The sequence below is a fragment of the Nansenia antarctica genome (genome assembly GCF_963989245.1).
Source record: "Nansenia antarctica genome assembly, contig: SCAFFOLD_313, whole genome shotgun sequence".
NCBI classification, from domain to species: domain Eukaryota; kingdom Metazoa; phylum Chordata; class Actinopteri; order Argentiniformes; family Microstomatidae; genus Nansenia; species Nansenia antarctica.
Window position 1 is genome coordinate 44,132 of NW_027662390.1, and position 16,861 is coordinate 60,992.

The 16,861-nt window shown below is 47.7% G+C and overlaps 1 protein-coding gene across 1 annotated transcript in view; it reads right to left on the reverse strand.

Annotated features, from left to right (window-relative positions):
* The window catches only part of LOC308175688 (putative E3 ubiquitin-protein ligase MID2), a gene marked incomplete at both ends in the record, with an annotated part of 43,812 nt that extends 33,878 nt beyond the window's left edge, over positions 1-9,934 (reverse strand). The window contains 2 exons of the mRNA XM_080551312.1: positions 8,498-8,593; positions 9,869-9,934. Coding sequence (XP_080407438.1) covers positions 8,498-8,593; positions 9,869-9,934 — 162 coding nt within the window. The remainder of the gene's footprint in view (positions 1-8,497; positions 8,594-9,868) is intronic.
* Positions 9,935-16,861: the final 6,927 nt, after the last annotated feature.

The following is a 16,861-nucleotide window of genomic DNA, read 5'->3' on the forward strand; positions in this document are numbered from 1 at the left end:
AGTGTGATTTAGCCCAGGACTAGGCTTAAGCCTTGTCTCTGAAACCGGCCCTATGTGCAATATGACAACCCTAGTCGTCTTATCTGTACAGTATAGTATAGTGGATAGTGTACATAGCCTTTATTTATGTAAACCAGCTCCTTTCCCTTCTTGTGTTTTTAGTTATTTTTTTCTTTCCTAGCACCAGGGGAGCCACCCCTCCCAAATTTCGTTGTTTGGTACCTGTACTATAGCAATGACAATAAAGACCATTCATTCATTCATTCATTCATTCATTCATTAAAAGAAGTGTTAGCGATGCATTTGAGGATTAACACCCAACAACGGCAGCTGTGGAGAACATGTGGGGTTGATCAGAGTCTTGAAAAGAGGGAAAGCCACTGGCCGTTTCTCTGACTTCCTTTCAACTTTCTAAAATCTCTAAAATCGTTCTAGCGCGTTGTAGTATGACGGAGGGACTGAGAGAAAGTGATCTTTCTCCCCGTCACAGTCCTCGCCTCTGGGTCAGATAATGATAGCGGGGAGCGGAGCCCAGACTACAGTATATTGAGCGCCTGGCTGATCTGGTCAATACTGAACAGAGGGAAAGGAAGTTAAAAAGGAAGTTGCCATAACAACGCTTTGTACCAGCGCTTTAATCTAACCCGTCAACTGTCAGTGTATACACTTTTGATTAGCGAATTCTTTTCCGTTGTCGTTTAGACGATTCACTACTCTCGGGGACTCTAACGATGACGTTTTAATGAGCACTGAATGGTTACACAGGGAAACATAATTATGAGCAGTAAGAATGTCGTAAAACGTGACATTTAGAAGCCCGGTGTCTCCTTCCTCTCTCCTCCGGGACTCACACAGGGTTGTGGCCAAACAGCATCAGAGTATCAAACTGCTCACCCTTTCACCTTTCACACTCCTCACTCTGCAAAGCTCATTATAGCCCTTAGATCCACTTAAGCCTCATTAATCACACACACACACACACGCCACACACGCGCACGCACACACACACACACACACACACACACACACACACATACACGCACACACACACACATGCACACACACGCACATACACACGTGCACACACACGCACATACACACGTGCACACACACACACACACACACACACACACGGCACACACACGCGCGCACGCACACACACACACACACACACACACACGCACATACACACGTGCACACACACACACACACACACACACACGCACACACACACACGCACACACGCACACACGCACACACACACACGCACACACACACACACACACACACACACACACACACACACGCACACACACACACACCATTAAATCCCCCAGAGCCTTCTTATTAGCGGAGGTTGATAATTAACAAGGATTAAAGCACCAGTTCAGAACCACAGTGGATTACTGCTCAGCAGCACCGCCGACTACGCCACCTAAAGCAGAGATATCTCCCCCGTCTCCGCGGCGACACCCTCCTTATCAGACACCCCCCCCCCCCCTCTGAGCACCGCGACCACGTCTCTCCACATCTCATCTCTGGGGAGACGTCAGCAAAGAGCTAGAATGAATCGAGCTAGAATGAATAGAGCTGCCAACATTCCATGGGCTGGGCAGGAAATGCTTGACTCTTTTTTTTTAATGAATAGCCGAGACCCTCCTTATCAGACACCACACCGTGCTCCTGACACCCCCTCTCTGAGCACAGCGACCACGTCTCTCCACATCTCTGGGGGGACGTCAGCATAGAGCTAGAATGAATCGAGCTAGAATGAATTGAGCTAGAATGAATAGAGCTAGAATGAATAGAGCTGCCAACATTCCATGGGCTGGGCAGGAAATGCCAGACTTTTTTTTTTTTTTAATGAACAGCCATACCATGTCTCTCTCCAAGTGGGTCTGTGGTGGGGGGGTCATAGAGGGTTGAGCTGCAGTCACAAGTCACCACTGATAAGCCTCTCAGTGCCTGCCCCCCCCCCCCCCCCCCCCCCCCCTCTCTGCCCGCCCCCCCCCCCCCCCCTGCGTTAGACATGATTCACTCGGACACCTTAAACTCACGGCGCTCGAGCCTGCTTTGTACGCCCCGGCACCATGAGTTGTGGCGTGGATTAACGTTTTATTGTACACTTTTGGGAGAGGGATTTATTTATCACCCTTACTCACTGGACACATTATGGCAGAGTGTGGAACTGGGCTGGCTGCTTGACTAAACTACATTATCAGTGAGGCGAGGTAGAGATGATGGGGGAGGGGGGAGGAGGAGAGATGGAGGTAGACGGGGACATGGTGAGAGTGTGACACGACCGATAATATCTCCCGTAAAAATAAACGGCAGTCAAACTGTGTTTCCACACACACGTTACGTTTGACACCGTTCCTCATCCCACCTAGCGAACGAAACCCCTATTTCCACCTCCCCCCGGGTACTCCCCTGAGACCGACACCTTCCCAGCGACGTTCCCTTGGGTCCCTTCCCGCTGTTTACTCGGAGCTGACCGTCAACATTGTTGTTTCTGTGAGAGTTGCGCAGTGAGAGTTCCTGAGAGTCTCAGGAATTTAGCGAAGCAGGCGTTTTCTTCAGCCCGAGGTCTCTGTCTGTTGCCCTCATCAGCACCGTCATGGCGCAGGCATCTCATTTACATTCCTGCTCCCTCCGCTGCCTCCTCAAGCCACCCGATTTCTGGGATTTATCGGCAGCTGGGCGCGAGTGGGAGCTAGCGTTGAGCTAGGATGTAGCATGATTTATTAATGAACTCAACCCCCCTTGCTCATTAAGGCCCGGCACTGCTACGACGCGTCTCGCGGAAAGAAAGCCGGGATATACGCTAACGCTAGGGGGGTAAGCTGGGCAGCCTTCTGAGCAGACAGTAGGAGAGGTAATGATCTATACGGTTGGGTGGGAGAGAGTGTAGGAATGTAGGGAGGGGGGGACGGAGGGTGAAAGGGGCCAAAGGAACACAAAACGTACCACCACCACCACCACCACCACCACCACCACCACCACCACCACCACCACACCTCCACCACCACCACCACCCCACCCCCACCACCACCACCATCATCAGACTAGGAGGTAAGCTATTAGGACATCAGGCTTCGCGTGGGGAGAAAAAACGATTATATTCCGACACCGTATGAATTGTGGCCTGAAGAGAACTACACCTACAACTAAAAATCTTTATTATTGTTTTCTCAGTAAAAGCTCTCTCTGTAAGTACGTGCGGAGCAGGACCCGTGCTGTCAGCCTGTGATGTACAGCAGCTCCAGCCAGCCGAGGAGGTGAAGAGAGCTGATGTGGGGAGGGGGGTGGGGGGTGTGGGTTGGGGCGGGGGCGGGGTGGGGATTCAGAGCTGCAGACTGCTGCATGCTGGGTCAGTGTTGGTCACAGTTGTGATTAGGAAGCTTCTCGGATACATCCTGACAGACTGAAGAAGAGCTGAGTGAGAGAGGCTAACTGCACAAGTCACTCCACCAGGGACCCTGTGTCCTGCCCCCCCCCCCCCCCCCCCCCCCCTCCCCTCCCGCCCCCCCCTCCTCCCGCCCCCCCAACAGAAGACCAATGACGCCTGCTAAAAAATGGATGGACTGGCTGTGGACTGGTGACAGCTTTACTGCCCACAAACACACACACCCGCCGCACACGCACACACACACACCCACCCCGCTGACTGTATTGTCAACATTAATCCAGTTAAATCTGGCTGACACACACACACACACACACGCACACTCACTCACTCACTCACTCGTACGAGATCATTAAAAACTTATGACAATACAAATATTGTGCAAACAAGGCTATATACAAGGCTCTAGAGGGAAATAAATCAACATTTTCATGTTTTCCCCAACGTGAACCCCCCCCCCCCCCCCCCCGAGATGTAGACAGAGAAGGAGACAGAGACAGAGAAGGAGATTGAGGAGGAGGAGGAGAAGGGGAAGGAGGAGGGGAAGGAGAAGGAGGAGGAGAAGGAGAAGGAGAAGGAGACGGAGAAGGAGGAGGAGAAGGAGAAGGAGAAGGAGACGGAGGAGGAGGAGAAGGAAGAGGAGGAGGAGAAGGAGAAGCAGAAGGAGATGGAGATGGAGATGGAGATGGAGAAGGAGATGGAGACAGAGACAGAGATGGAGGAGGAGAAGGAGAAGGTGATGGAGATGGAGAGGGAGACAGAGATGGAGAGGGAGAAGGAGAAGGAGAGGTAGAAGGAGATGGAGGAGGAGGAGAAGGAAGAGGAGGAGGAGAAGGAGAAGCAGAAGGAGATGGAGATGGAGATGGAGATGGAGATGGAGAAGGAGATGGAGACAGAGACAGAGATGGAGGAGGAGAAGGAGAAGGTGATGGAGATGGAGAGGGAGACAGAGATGGAGGAGGAGAAGGAGAAGGAGAAGGAAGAGGAGGAGGAGGAGGAGGAGAAGGAGGAGGAGAAGGAGACAGAGATGGAGGAGGAGAAGGAGGAGGAGAAGGAGAAGGAGAAGGAGAAGGAGAAGGAGAAGGAGGAGGAGGAGATGGAGAAGGAGAAGGAGAAGGAGGAGACAGAAGGAGGAGGAGAAGGAGAAGGAGAAGGAGAAGGAGGAAGAGGAGGAGGAGGAGAAGGAGGAGGAGGAGACAGAAGGAGGAGGAGAAGGAGAAAGAGAAGGAGGAGGAGAAGGAGATGGAGAAGGAGAATGAGAAGGAGAGGTAGAAGGAGAAGGAGGAGGAGAAGGAGAAGGAGAAGGAGAAGGAGGAGGAGAAGGAGAAGGAGATGGAGAAGGAGAAGGAGAAGGAGAAGGAGAAGGAGGAGGAGAAGGAGAAGGAGACGGAGAAGGAAGAGGAGGAGGAGGAGAAGGAGACAGAGATGGAGGAGGAGAAGGAGGAGGAGAAGGAGAAGGAGAAGGAGAGGTAGAAGGAGAAGGAGGAGGAGAAGGAGAAGGAGAAGGAGGAGGAGAAGGAGATGGAGAAGGAGAAGGAGAAGGAGAAGGAGGAGGAGAAGGAGACGGAGAAGGAAGAGGAGGAGGAGGAGGAGAAGGAGACAGAGATGGAGGAGGAGAAGGAGGAGGAGAAGGAGAAGGAGAAGGAGAAGGGGAAGGAGATGGAGAAGGAGAAGGAGAAGGAGGAGGAGAAGGAGAAGGAGAAGGAGGAGGAGACGGAGAAGGAAGAGGAGGAGGAGGAGGAGGAGAAGGAGAAGGAGAAGGAGGAGGAGGAGGAGAAGGGGAAGGAGGAGGGGAAGGAGAAGGAGGAGGAGAAGGAGAAGGAGGAGGAGAAGGAGACAGAGATGGAAATCACCTGCGGAATCATCCACCTCTTGATCACACCGTATGATCTGGTGTGGGAGTGCACCGACGACAACAACAACAACAACAACAAGAACAACAACGAAATCCAGGTCACGCCGACAACAGACAGAGCCTCAGACCTGCGCTGTTCTGATGCATTATTAGTGACCATTCCGCTGTGCTCTGCCGGGGAGCGGAGAGAGAGATAAAGAGATAAAGAGACTTCCTATCTCCGCCTAACAGGAAGGCTTTTGGGGTGGGGGGGGGGGTTCGCCCGGCAGTAGGGACCCTGTTCCCGTCTCTGTTCGCTAGGATTACCTGACAACGAGGTATTTGGCTCCCCAGTTAATAATAAAGGGAGTCTTCTGACACAAACATCACACGAGGTTAGCTATGCTACGCTAGCAGAAGGAATAACATTCCCCCCCACCCTTTTTGATAATTCGCTTTACAGTTCACGGAGCATGTGCTCTCTCGACAGCAGACGTTTTTTACCAAATCATTTCTATGAATACCCGATGAGCGAGATTGTGCAGCGCCACATTTGTATGCAGACAGGGGAGGAGGGGAGAGACAAACAACTTTTGGGACAGTTTCCCCCCCCCCCCTCTCTCTCTCGGTGTTAATGAATCACATAGCGATCATTTAATTTGATCAGCTGGATAGTCAAGACTGTGGTTCATGAGCCCTGACTCTGGGAGGGTTTTATCGAGTTTACCGGCGAAACGAACGGCGCGGCGTGAGTAATAGGGGACATTAAAATGCATTCGTCCTCTGCGACCATTACCGTCGAAACAACGGTGAAGACGGTGGCGATGGCGTTAAAGGCCGCGCACACTAGCACGTAACAGCCGGACCCCGTCACCCTCTCCTGTAATCACGCAGCGGGGAGATGATTAAAGAACTGACTGACAAAGCTTGGTTGAGAACTCATCCCTCAAAGGACAGGTGAGGTTCAACCCAGGACAGAAGCTAGTCTGCACTGCGTTGAGTAGAGTAGAGGCACTCTTTAACTATTATACGGTATGTAAGTATACGTATTTATAAACAAGGTGCAGCAAGCAAGGCCCTCAGCCATAGGTACTCCAGAGGGACTCAGGTACTCCATAGGTACTCAACCATAAGTACTCACACCAGAAGCATTAGAATCCAGGAAATCTGAAGCCACGCCCTCTACTGGGGTACGGAGGTCAAGTTTCCCTGTTGACCCTCAAACTACAAACAACTTACTGTCGACCCTCCAATACAAACAGCTTACTGTTGACCCTCCACTACAAACAGCTTACTGTTGACCCTCCACTACAAACAGCTTACTGTCGACCCTCCACTACAAACAGCTTACAGCTGAACACTTTCACTTTTTTGGGGGGCTGTCGCTGTTATTTTTTCAATGTCTCAATAAACCTTTTCATGATTTTGGGGGTGTTAGAGATCACCATCAAGCACCTGCTGCATCATAGTTAAAAGATGATTCATCGGAAACCCCACGGAAACAACCAACCCCAGTAAACACGTGATGTTGTGAGTAACTCGTCCCAGCGCTCGTTCCTAAAAACAGCCCTTAAGCTATGATTAGCGGGCCTTTAAAAGTTGCGTAAGCGGAGAGACAAGAATATCTGATGACTGTACCTGAGAGTCATTCATGCTTTGGTCTTGTTGAATCATCGTTTGAGTCAGAGCTTCTGGGCGCTTCTGAAAGTCAACAAATGTCCAACAACACAAAAGCTCTACAGTCCTTGGACCTTGATGACGTAAATCCACACGACCGCATTCGGAAAAGAAGCAAAGAAAAGCTGACAATTGGTTCCTCACACGAAAAAAAAAAACAAGCTGTTTTTTCCGCTTCACGAAACCGCCACAAAAATCAGAACATTCACGCTGCGAACAAAGAACCCAAAGTAGCAAACCCCCCTCATAGCGACCCAAAGCATTGATCAACTCCCGTTTATAATGCTGAATGTGTCATCACCGGCCAGTTGAATTGGGCTGAAAAACGAGCACAGTATGTGCTGATGACGAACACTATCGAGCTCCCCGCACACGAACAACACTGCACATTTTTTTACCACAGAAAGAGAGAGAGAGAGAGAGAGAGGGAGAGGGTCCAATTTGCAACTCTGGAGTGTTCCAATCAGTGGAGAGAGGGCCGCTGTGTGAGGTGACGCGTAGAGAGCTGTATACAATCAATAGTGGGATATAGTGGCGTTAATGGCCTCTTCTACGGACCTCTGGGGAGGGAGGGAGGGAGGAAGGAAGGGAGGAAGGGAGGGAGGGAGGGTTGGAGGAAGGGATGGGGGGAGGGAGGAAGGGAGGGAGGGTTGGAGCCGGCTACGACTTCTACTTTTTTATCCCTTTAGCTTCGAGTTATAAACAGGCTGCACTTATATAGGCGTCTGATTCCAAAGTGCTTTATTCAATTCAATTCAATTAAACTTTATGTTCGCCATGTGCAGTGCACTAGGAACATGACTTGGTGTTCTACCATGCTGAACAAGCTACAGTACATACAACATACAACAGCAAGACGACAATAAGACAAAACTCAATACAAAATATACAGTACGAATATGAGTGAATATTATTAATAAATATACTGTACAACTAGGTGGACAAGGGTCAGGTGGACTAGGGTCAGGTGGACTAGGGTCAGGTGGACTATGGTCAGGTGGACTAGGGTCAGGTGGTACGGTCAGGTGGACTACGGTCAGGTGGTGCGATCAGGTGGACTACGGTCAGGTGGACTACGGTCAGGTGGACTACAGTCAGGTGGTGCGGTCAGGTGGACTAGGGTCAGGTGGACTAGGGTCAGGTGGACTAGGGTCAGGTGGACTACGGTCAGGTGGACTAGGGTCAGGTGGACTAGGGTCAGGTGGTACGGTCAGGTGGACTACGGTCAGGTGGTGCGGTCAGGTGGACTACGGTCAGGTGGACTAGGGTCAGGTGGACTAGGGTCAGGTGGTACGGTCAGGTGGTACGGTCAGGTGGTACGGTCAGGTGGTACGGTCAGGGGGACTAGGGTCAGGTGGACTAGGGTCAGGTGGTATGGTCAGGTGGACTAGGGTCAGGTGGACTACGGTCAGGTGGACTACGGTCAGGTGGTGCGGTCAGGTGGACTAGGGTCAGGTCGACTAGGGTCAGGTGGACTAGGGTCAGGTGGTACGGTCAGGTGGTATGGTGGACCGGGCCTACGGTCAGGTGGTACGGTCAGGTGGACTACGGTCAGGTGGACTAGGGTCAGGTGGACTCACCTCCACCTGCTGGCAGATCTGGATGAGCTTGGCCATCTGGTTCTCCAGCTCGCTGTTCCTCTTCACCAGGTTGGTCAGGTTGTTCTCCAGGGTTTGCTGTTCGGAGGAGGAGGAGACAAACACCTGAGTGAGAAGATGCATGGAGGGGGAACAGCCAGGGAACGTAGCAGTGACTTTATCTACCCATCTATGTGCTTGAACAAGGGTGTGAATGAGCACTATGGACACAGACAGGATGAGGATATATATATATACGGCTTGGTGTGTCGGTTAGTATTGTTAGCGCAAAGAAAAGAAGCATATGGCACTTACAAACGATAATTAAACAACCGATTTCATGCTTTAAAAAAAATCGGATATGCAGAACAGGGTCTTTGAACTGAACAGAAAGCACCGAGGTCCCTCCACGGTAGTTATGTTTATCCTGGCCAGCAGCGACGGGTAAGTACTTTCCCCTCCGATTCATTTAAGCAATCAGATTAGAGATTTTTTTCCAGGAAACATTTCCTCACCGTGTCAGATACCATCTGGACAAGCTAAGCCAATATTCAGTGGAGGAAGATAACACAAAAGGCGGTGTAACCTTGAAGCGTACATCAAACCATCACAACAGATCCATATTTGACTTATCTTTTAGAAATTAACGGAGGACGTCACTCTAGTAACGCTCGAGGGTGAGATCCAAGAGCTCGTGAGGAAGTCGTCTGCTTGGTAGCGTCTAATAACTAGAGGTTTCGCTAAGATGCAGGGTTTCAGAGTGTTATCGCCTGCCTGATACAGATCAATATGAGAGCGTTGATATCAACAAGTATGTTCACTTCTTTGCCAAAGTCAATAAGCTATAAAAAAACCAACAACATACAGAAATCTGAATATGAAGGGGCAAATAAATCCTGTCAGCATTCCTCAATGACATCCGCTACTTTCGTTACGTATTCATATTAACACGTATTAAACACTATTACAACGCAACTAATACAACGTAATAACAATAATATTAACACAACTTCGAATATCATCGTAACAGCACGAACCCCCCTGCACACACACACAAACTGTGATGAACCGAGCTCTAGTTAGATGAGTTATGGAAAGCAAACAGAAGCCTGTGAGTTAAGCGGCAGTTGAAAAAGCAACAACAGTGTGCAACAATGGCGGCAAACCAAAGGAGTGGCGGGAAAACAAAAAGAACAAGACAACCGTGTTTTTTTTTTGGTGTGTTTCTTTTAAAAAGCTAGCTACTCATGCATGTGAAAGGCAGCCTGCCTGGACCCAACATCCACCTGGCGCGACCCCATTGGTTCCCTACTGTGCTGTGTCTCACAAAAAAAACAACCGGGACAGTGATTTTTCAAAAAACCAGTGACTCACCGCGGCGCTCGACTTTGATGCCTCCATTACCGCTTCAGAGAGTCTGCCAGGGCTCACTTGAAAAGCCTAAGAACACACGCACGCACACACACACAGACACACACAACACACACACACAGACATCCTTACTTAACTACCACACCACCACCCCCCTGACAAGTATACAGCTTCAGCATCTGGACGGCTCTTTAGAAAAGGGCGCCTTCTCTCTCTCTCTCTTCTCCTGTCCTCCCTCTCTCTCCAAACTCTCCAACTCTTGTCCTTTGTACTGTTCTTCTCTCTTCCCTTCTTATGTGGGTCCAACTGTGGTCCCTCTCACACTTGGCCTGCAGATGTTCTGGTTCTGGTCCTAGCACGAACCCCGGGAACTGCCTTGCGAGAATTAATGACTGGTTGCGTCAGAAGACACAAGCAGTTGGTACGTGTGTGCGCGCACACAAGTGTGTGTGGTACAATATGTGTGTGTGTGCGTGCGTTATGTGTCAACGGTTTGAAGTTCCACATCAGTGGAAGAGGACAGATGGGTCATTAATTAAAGAGTTTGCGATGATTTAAACATCAAAAACAGAGGCCGGTCCCACGAGAGTAGCGCGAAGGAGCTCGCCGGAGGGTTTCCGGTTTTTAGGTTTGGGATTTCTGGTACGGGGGAGAGGGGGGTACAGGGGAGGGGGGGGGCGGGGGAGAGGGGTACGGGGGAGGGGCCTAGGGCGAGGTGGCGTTGCAGTGGCCTCGGCCCGGCAGACAGGCGTGTGTGACAGCACAGTGAGAAGAGAGGAGCCCGTCTAGAACAGTCTAGAACACGCTCATTAAAACAGATACCAGACATCAAAGACAGGGAGCGCCGGGCCATGCAGGAAGAGAGAGAGAGAGAGAGAGAGAGAGAGAGATAGAGAGGGGGGTGCGGAAGAGAGAGAGAGAGAGATAGAGATGGAGAGAGAGAGACAGAGAGAGAAAGATAGAGATATAGAGAGAGGGGTGCGGAAAAGAGAGAGAGAGAGAGAGAGGTGCCGATGAGAGAGAGAGAGAGATAGAGAGGAGGGTGCGGAAGAGAGATATAGAGAGAGAGAGGTGCGGATGAGAGAGAGATAGAGAGAAAGATAGAGAGGGGGGTGCGGAAGAGAGAGAGAGAGATAGAATCCAAAGTACACTGTAAGTAAGAGAGGTAATGGTGTTTGCGTTGCTATTAGGTGGACTTAGTTGGATGTAGAAGCTACAAGCAGTGATGTGACAGGAGCCAATGATGGATATGGAAACCAGCTGAGGATTCTTAATATAATAATATAATAACATACGCCATTTAGCTGACGCTTTTATCCAAAGCGACTTAACATTGCTGTGAGGTGCATACATTTGGTCAGTATATATATATGTAGTGGGGTAGTGGTGGCTTGGCTTAGTGGATAGTGAGTTGGACTGGTGATCAGAAGGTCATGAGTTCAAACCCCACCTGGGAACACAACCACCACTAGTGTGCCTTTGAGTAAGGCACTCAGCCCTAAATCACTCCAGGGAGACTGTCCCTGTCATCTCTCTAATTGTAAGACTGCAAAATTGTGAAAATGTGTAGCTGGCGACAGAACCATCACATAGCGTTATGTCATCGCCATTATGACATCATGCCTCGGGTATTGTTGCCCAGGTATTGTTACTTTAGCCGGCCTTTTCTCTCTGAACAAACCAGGGCTGACCCCGGTGACATTAACAACAGTCGTCTCGAGTACGTGGCCTAGAGGGACGGGCTTTATTCACGAAATGTCATCTTGACTGACCCTTTGAACATAATATTGGAACACCGAGATCAGAAAAAAAAACAAGAAAAAAAAAAAGGTTGTCTCTAAACATACCCTACGAAGCATCAACAGCGCCGAAAAAGACCAGAGTTCAGTGAACAAAAGGCGGCTTGGGAAATTCAATACATGAAAGCCATACTGTGACAGAGCGTGTTTTCTAAACACACAGAAGAAGAAGAAGACTTTGCTTTAAAACCTCCGGTCCTCGTACGATACCACAGTCACCACTTAATAGGCACACAGTGTCCGCCGCATCGCTGATTCAACAACAACAACAACAACAACAACAACAACAACAACAACAACACTGATAACCAATGGCCAAAGAAGAAAGAATATAAAGAAGAAGAAGAAGAAGAAGAAGAAGAAGAAGAAGAACAAGACCAAAATGACCTGAGGCGAAAAAAGAAAATCACACTTCAAAGTCTTACACACTTAATTATTTTTGGAACCCTCTTCGATTCTTAGAGAAAAGGACAATGCCCAAAAAGCTTCGCTTCAGACTAGTTGTTAACAAGGGCCTTTTCACAGAGCGGCCGTGTCAGTAACCAAAGCCTGCTGGGAAAGCTGTGTTCACTGAGGATAATATTCCAAAGTGTGGACCTCCCGAGACTGTCATACCGCTGGTAATGAGAAGTCATTGAAGTCGTTCGTATGAGAGGCTGGCTGGCCTCCAACTAACAAGAAGAGCAATGGGAGACATTTAAGAGCGGCGGCCATCTTGGCCTGGTTATAGATGGTGGGATGGGGGGTGAGGGAGGAGTGGGATTTTTAAGTCTGTTAAAAAAGGATAGTTGTTGTTGGCCCCCCTGGTCTTTACAGTTATGTTACGTTGAGAGACTTTAAATGGTTTCTGTTCAGTCCCACTTAACTACCGACGTGACGTCGTGTTGAAAGAAGCCTCATCACCACTAAGCGAGCTCAGTTAAATAAATAAAAAACTATTATTACAACATTGTCTAGTTATATAGTTTGACATTTTGATTGTCAGTTATCCCTAACCCCCCCACCCTTCTCTCCCCTCCACCTCCAACCAACAGAATAATACAGACCTGTAACACAGACAGGTGGAGCATCCCTACCTAGCCACGCAAGCTTAGTTTTGAAGTCTGACGTACGTATATTGTATTAAATACAGTTGTATTGAAAATATTGACTTAAGTACAGTAAAAGAGATCTTTAGAAACATACTTAGAGGATATGAACTCAAACGACCTGCACACATGCACTACTGTCTATGATGACACACATGCACTACTGTCTATGATGACACACATGCACTACTGTCTATGATGACACACATGCACTACTGTCTATGATGACACACATGCACTACTGTGTATGATGACACACATGCACTACTGTCTATGATGACACACATGCACTACTGTGTATGATGACACATGTATGCACTACTGTCTATGATGACACATATGCACTACTGTGTATGATGACACACATGCACTACTGTCTATGATGACACACATGCACTACTGTCTATGATGACACACATGCACTACTGTCTATGATGACACACATGCACTACTGTCTATGATGACACACATGCACTACTGTCTATGATGACACACATGCACTACTGTGTATGATGACACACATGCACTACTGTGTATGATGACACACATGCACTACTGTCTATGATGACACACATGCACTACTGTCTATGATGACACACATGCACTACTGTCTATGATGACACACATGCACTACTGTCTATGATGTCACACATGCACTACTGTATATGATGACACACATGCACTACTGTATATGATGACACATGCACTACTGTCTATGATGACACAAATGCACTACTGTGTATGATGACACACATGCACTACTGTATGACACACATGCACTACTGTATATGATGACACATGCACTACTGTCTATGATGACACACATGCACTACTGTCTATGATGACACACATGCACTACTGTCTATGATGACACACATGCACTACTGTCTATGATGACACACATGCACTACTGTGTATGATGACACACATGCACTACTGTCTATGATGACACACATGCACTACTGTGTATGCTGACGCTGCAAGTGCTTATGGGAACTCAGGATCACAGCGGCAGCCCCTAACATTGGCACATAGATCCGTCATGAGTTCCAGGAGGAATATGACAGATACAGAAGGGTAAAAGGACAGAAAAGCTCTCCAGGGCTAGCCAAATACCTGTGGGATTCTGACGTTATTATGCAAAACATCTGAAACAGCCGTCCCTGTTTCTCCCTCTTACATCCACAGAGGAGGATAGGAGGAAAGGAGGGGAAAACTATGGATGTGAAAACGAATAGTGAATAACTGTTTTTGTTATTTTTTATTATTCTTTATTTGGCAGGGAGAGTGTACATCAAAGAATGCACCAGAATTACATGAGCGTAGAATTATAAGGTTCTATCTATCTATCTATCTATCTATCTATCTATCTATCTAGGGTAGTTCAGAGATATTGAGCGTCAAATTGTTACATTCCATTATGTTTTGTGAGATGGAACCTTTGTATTTTATTAATTACTAACTAAAAAATGTCAACACTTAAAAAATAACACCACACAGGCATTAATAAACATCTAATGGATCAGATTATGTAAAAAAAAACTAAAAAAACGGAGACCTTATAATTCTAACGTCACGATTAGCCAAGAAAGCTAGTTTTCACCCGTAGTTCCTGAACAATGGGCACTGCATCGGTTGTACAGTCTGTGTCTGGTGACTGCATGGTAGACACAAACAACATCTGACATAGTGGCAGGTGTCGTCAGTGGCAGGTGTGGATGTGTGTGTTTGTTTTTTTCTTGGGCCAACCAATCATTTGTTGGGGGTTCAGGGACTGACAACCAACCTTCAAAAGGAAAGAAATGTGAAAAAAAACTATTCTGTAAGAAGAGAACTCCATCTCAAAGCGCTGACGAATATCAAATATGATATGAGAGTACCGCCGGGGGGCAGGAATAGAACAGGTTCCCCCTCTCTCGTTCCGTCCGTTAATAGAAACCTTTATAGATTTCTGACTGAGTGGTTTTTTCGGCGGCGAGGGAGACGAGGAACGTCGGATGCGGGGCTGTGGATAATGCGGAGCCGCGGTGTTTGTTATGTTGAGTGCTTACTAGAGCGCGCGGAGATGAGTTTATGTATCTAGTCTTCCGTAGATATGGCCTTGTTCAGAGTGGGGCACATCTGATAGCTGTGACAGGAAGCCATAAATCCTGACAGGAGGCGTTATCATCATCTGGCTCTGCTCGAAGGCTCCGGGAGGAACAAGTGGCATCGGGGAGGAGAGGCTCATGGGAAATGTAGTTTGGTTACTGATAATTACTACTGAGATTAACAAAATGTAAAAAAAGGACAGCCGGCATACATACTTAAATACTTTTGCGTCAAAACGGTTAGAAAGTTTTAAATCAATTTCGCTTAGAGATGTTTTAATAGATTAATAGAGTAAAAAAAACTCATTTATTAATAGTTTCTATATGATAAAGTAACCAAAAAATGACAGTTAATACGCCATACATACTTAAGTACTTTTCGTGCTTCAAAAAACAGTTAGAAAGCTTTCATTAATTCCGCTTAGTGACGCTTTAATAGATTAATGATTTTTTTTACCTGTTTATTAATAGTTTCTATACAATAATAAAGTGTTTAACCAACTGACTTTTCAGGTTTGAATGTATACGGAGCTATGAAAGGGCTTGTGTCCAAAGTGGGTCATGACGAGGTTGGGTTACATTTCAATAGGCTAGAGTTCCAATAGTTTGCCGACACACACAACACAAGGCTGAGCTCTCTGAATCAGGATGACAGCTGCGGCTGTGAAGGTCTTGATCTGTCACTCCTTCAAGGGACTCTGGGTAAATGTGTCTGACTTCCCTGTCTTCGTTTATCTTGGAGTGGAATTCAGACGTACCCAAAAGAAGAAAAGAAAAAATGCTTCACTGTCCCGATAACTGTTTACATAGCACCCAAGAGGAGGGTGTCAGATCATCAGATCTGAGTTGCTAGCCATCGCTAGCAGTTGAGGAACTCAAAAATGTAAATGAGCGGGGTCGAACTTGACCTACTTACTCAAACTCAATCTTGTTTAAAACATGTTTTAAGTTTTAAAGTTTTATAAAGGTGAACCAAGCTGCTTTCAGGTGTACTAGCTTTGTATACATCCTACTTATCATAACAGTATACTGTGACAACACAACAGGATGGAGAAAATAGATTCTACATTCCCGACATTGTAAACAATCAGCACTATAAATAATGTACCGTGTTTCTCCTCCGAGCTCCGGGGGATCTTTCTGTGTAATAATCCGGTGAAACAGCCTAATGCAACACAATTACATGGATTGCCAATGAACCCTGTCCTTTGTGTACAATCCCCAAGTGCAGGAGCCTGAGAGGGAAGTGCAGCGTAAGATGTGCCATTCGCCGTGATTAGATTGCGTTACAAATGGTTTATTCTGAAATTAATTTCGCGGAAATTGGGGCTCTCTGGCTCTCTCTCTCTCTCTCTCTCTCTCTCTCTCTCTCTCTCTCTCTCTCTCTCTCTCTCTCTCTCTCTCTCTCTCTCTCTCTCTCTCTCTCTCTCTCTCTCTCTCTCTCTCTCTCTCTCTCTCTCTCTCTCTCTCTCTCTCTCTCTCTCTCTCTCTCTCGAACCAATGAGTTAAGTGGCATCCATTTTGACAACCATGGGAAATCTACACAGACTGCGTCATGACGATGCCTGACGCCTGTCTAGGAAAAGAAGAGCTTCTACATTTCATTTGTGTAATGTACAATTAAGCCCCGCGAGGGCTATGTGGACTCGAATGACACGGCTTATTAATTTAATTTCCTAAAAAGCCATTGAAGGGCTCTCCGTGTCAGATGAATCATTGGCGGTTGTGACGTCTTGTTTTCTGAGCACAAACACTTACTATGAAAAATAACCCCTTGCTGTCCACTACACCACAACACCCGCCACCTGAGACCCGCGAGGGCCGTTAGATTACACAACCCTGGCGAGCCAGGAGCTCACAGGTGCTATTATCAACACCTTTTGGGTGTCTCTCTTTCTTTCTCTCTCTCTTTCTCTGTCTCTTTCTCTCTCTCTCTCTCTCTCTCTCGGATAGTCTTTAATTAAGCCTCAAGGACCTGACATTTACCCAAGGTACAAAGTGAGAGAAAGAAAGAGAGGA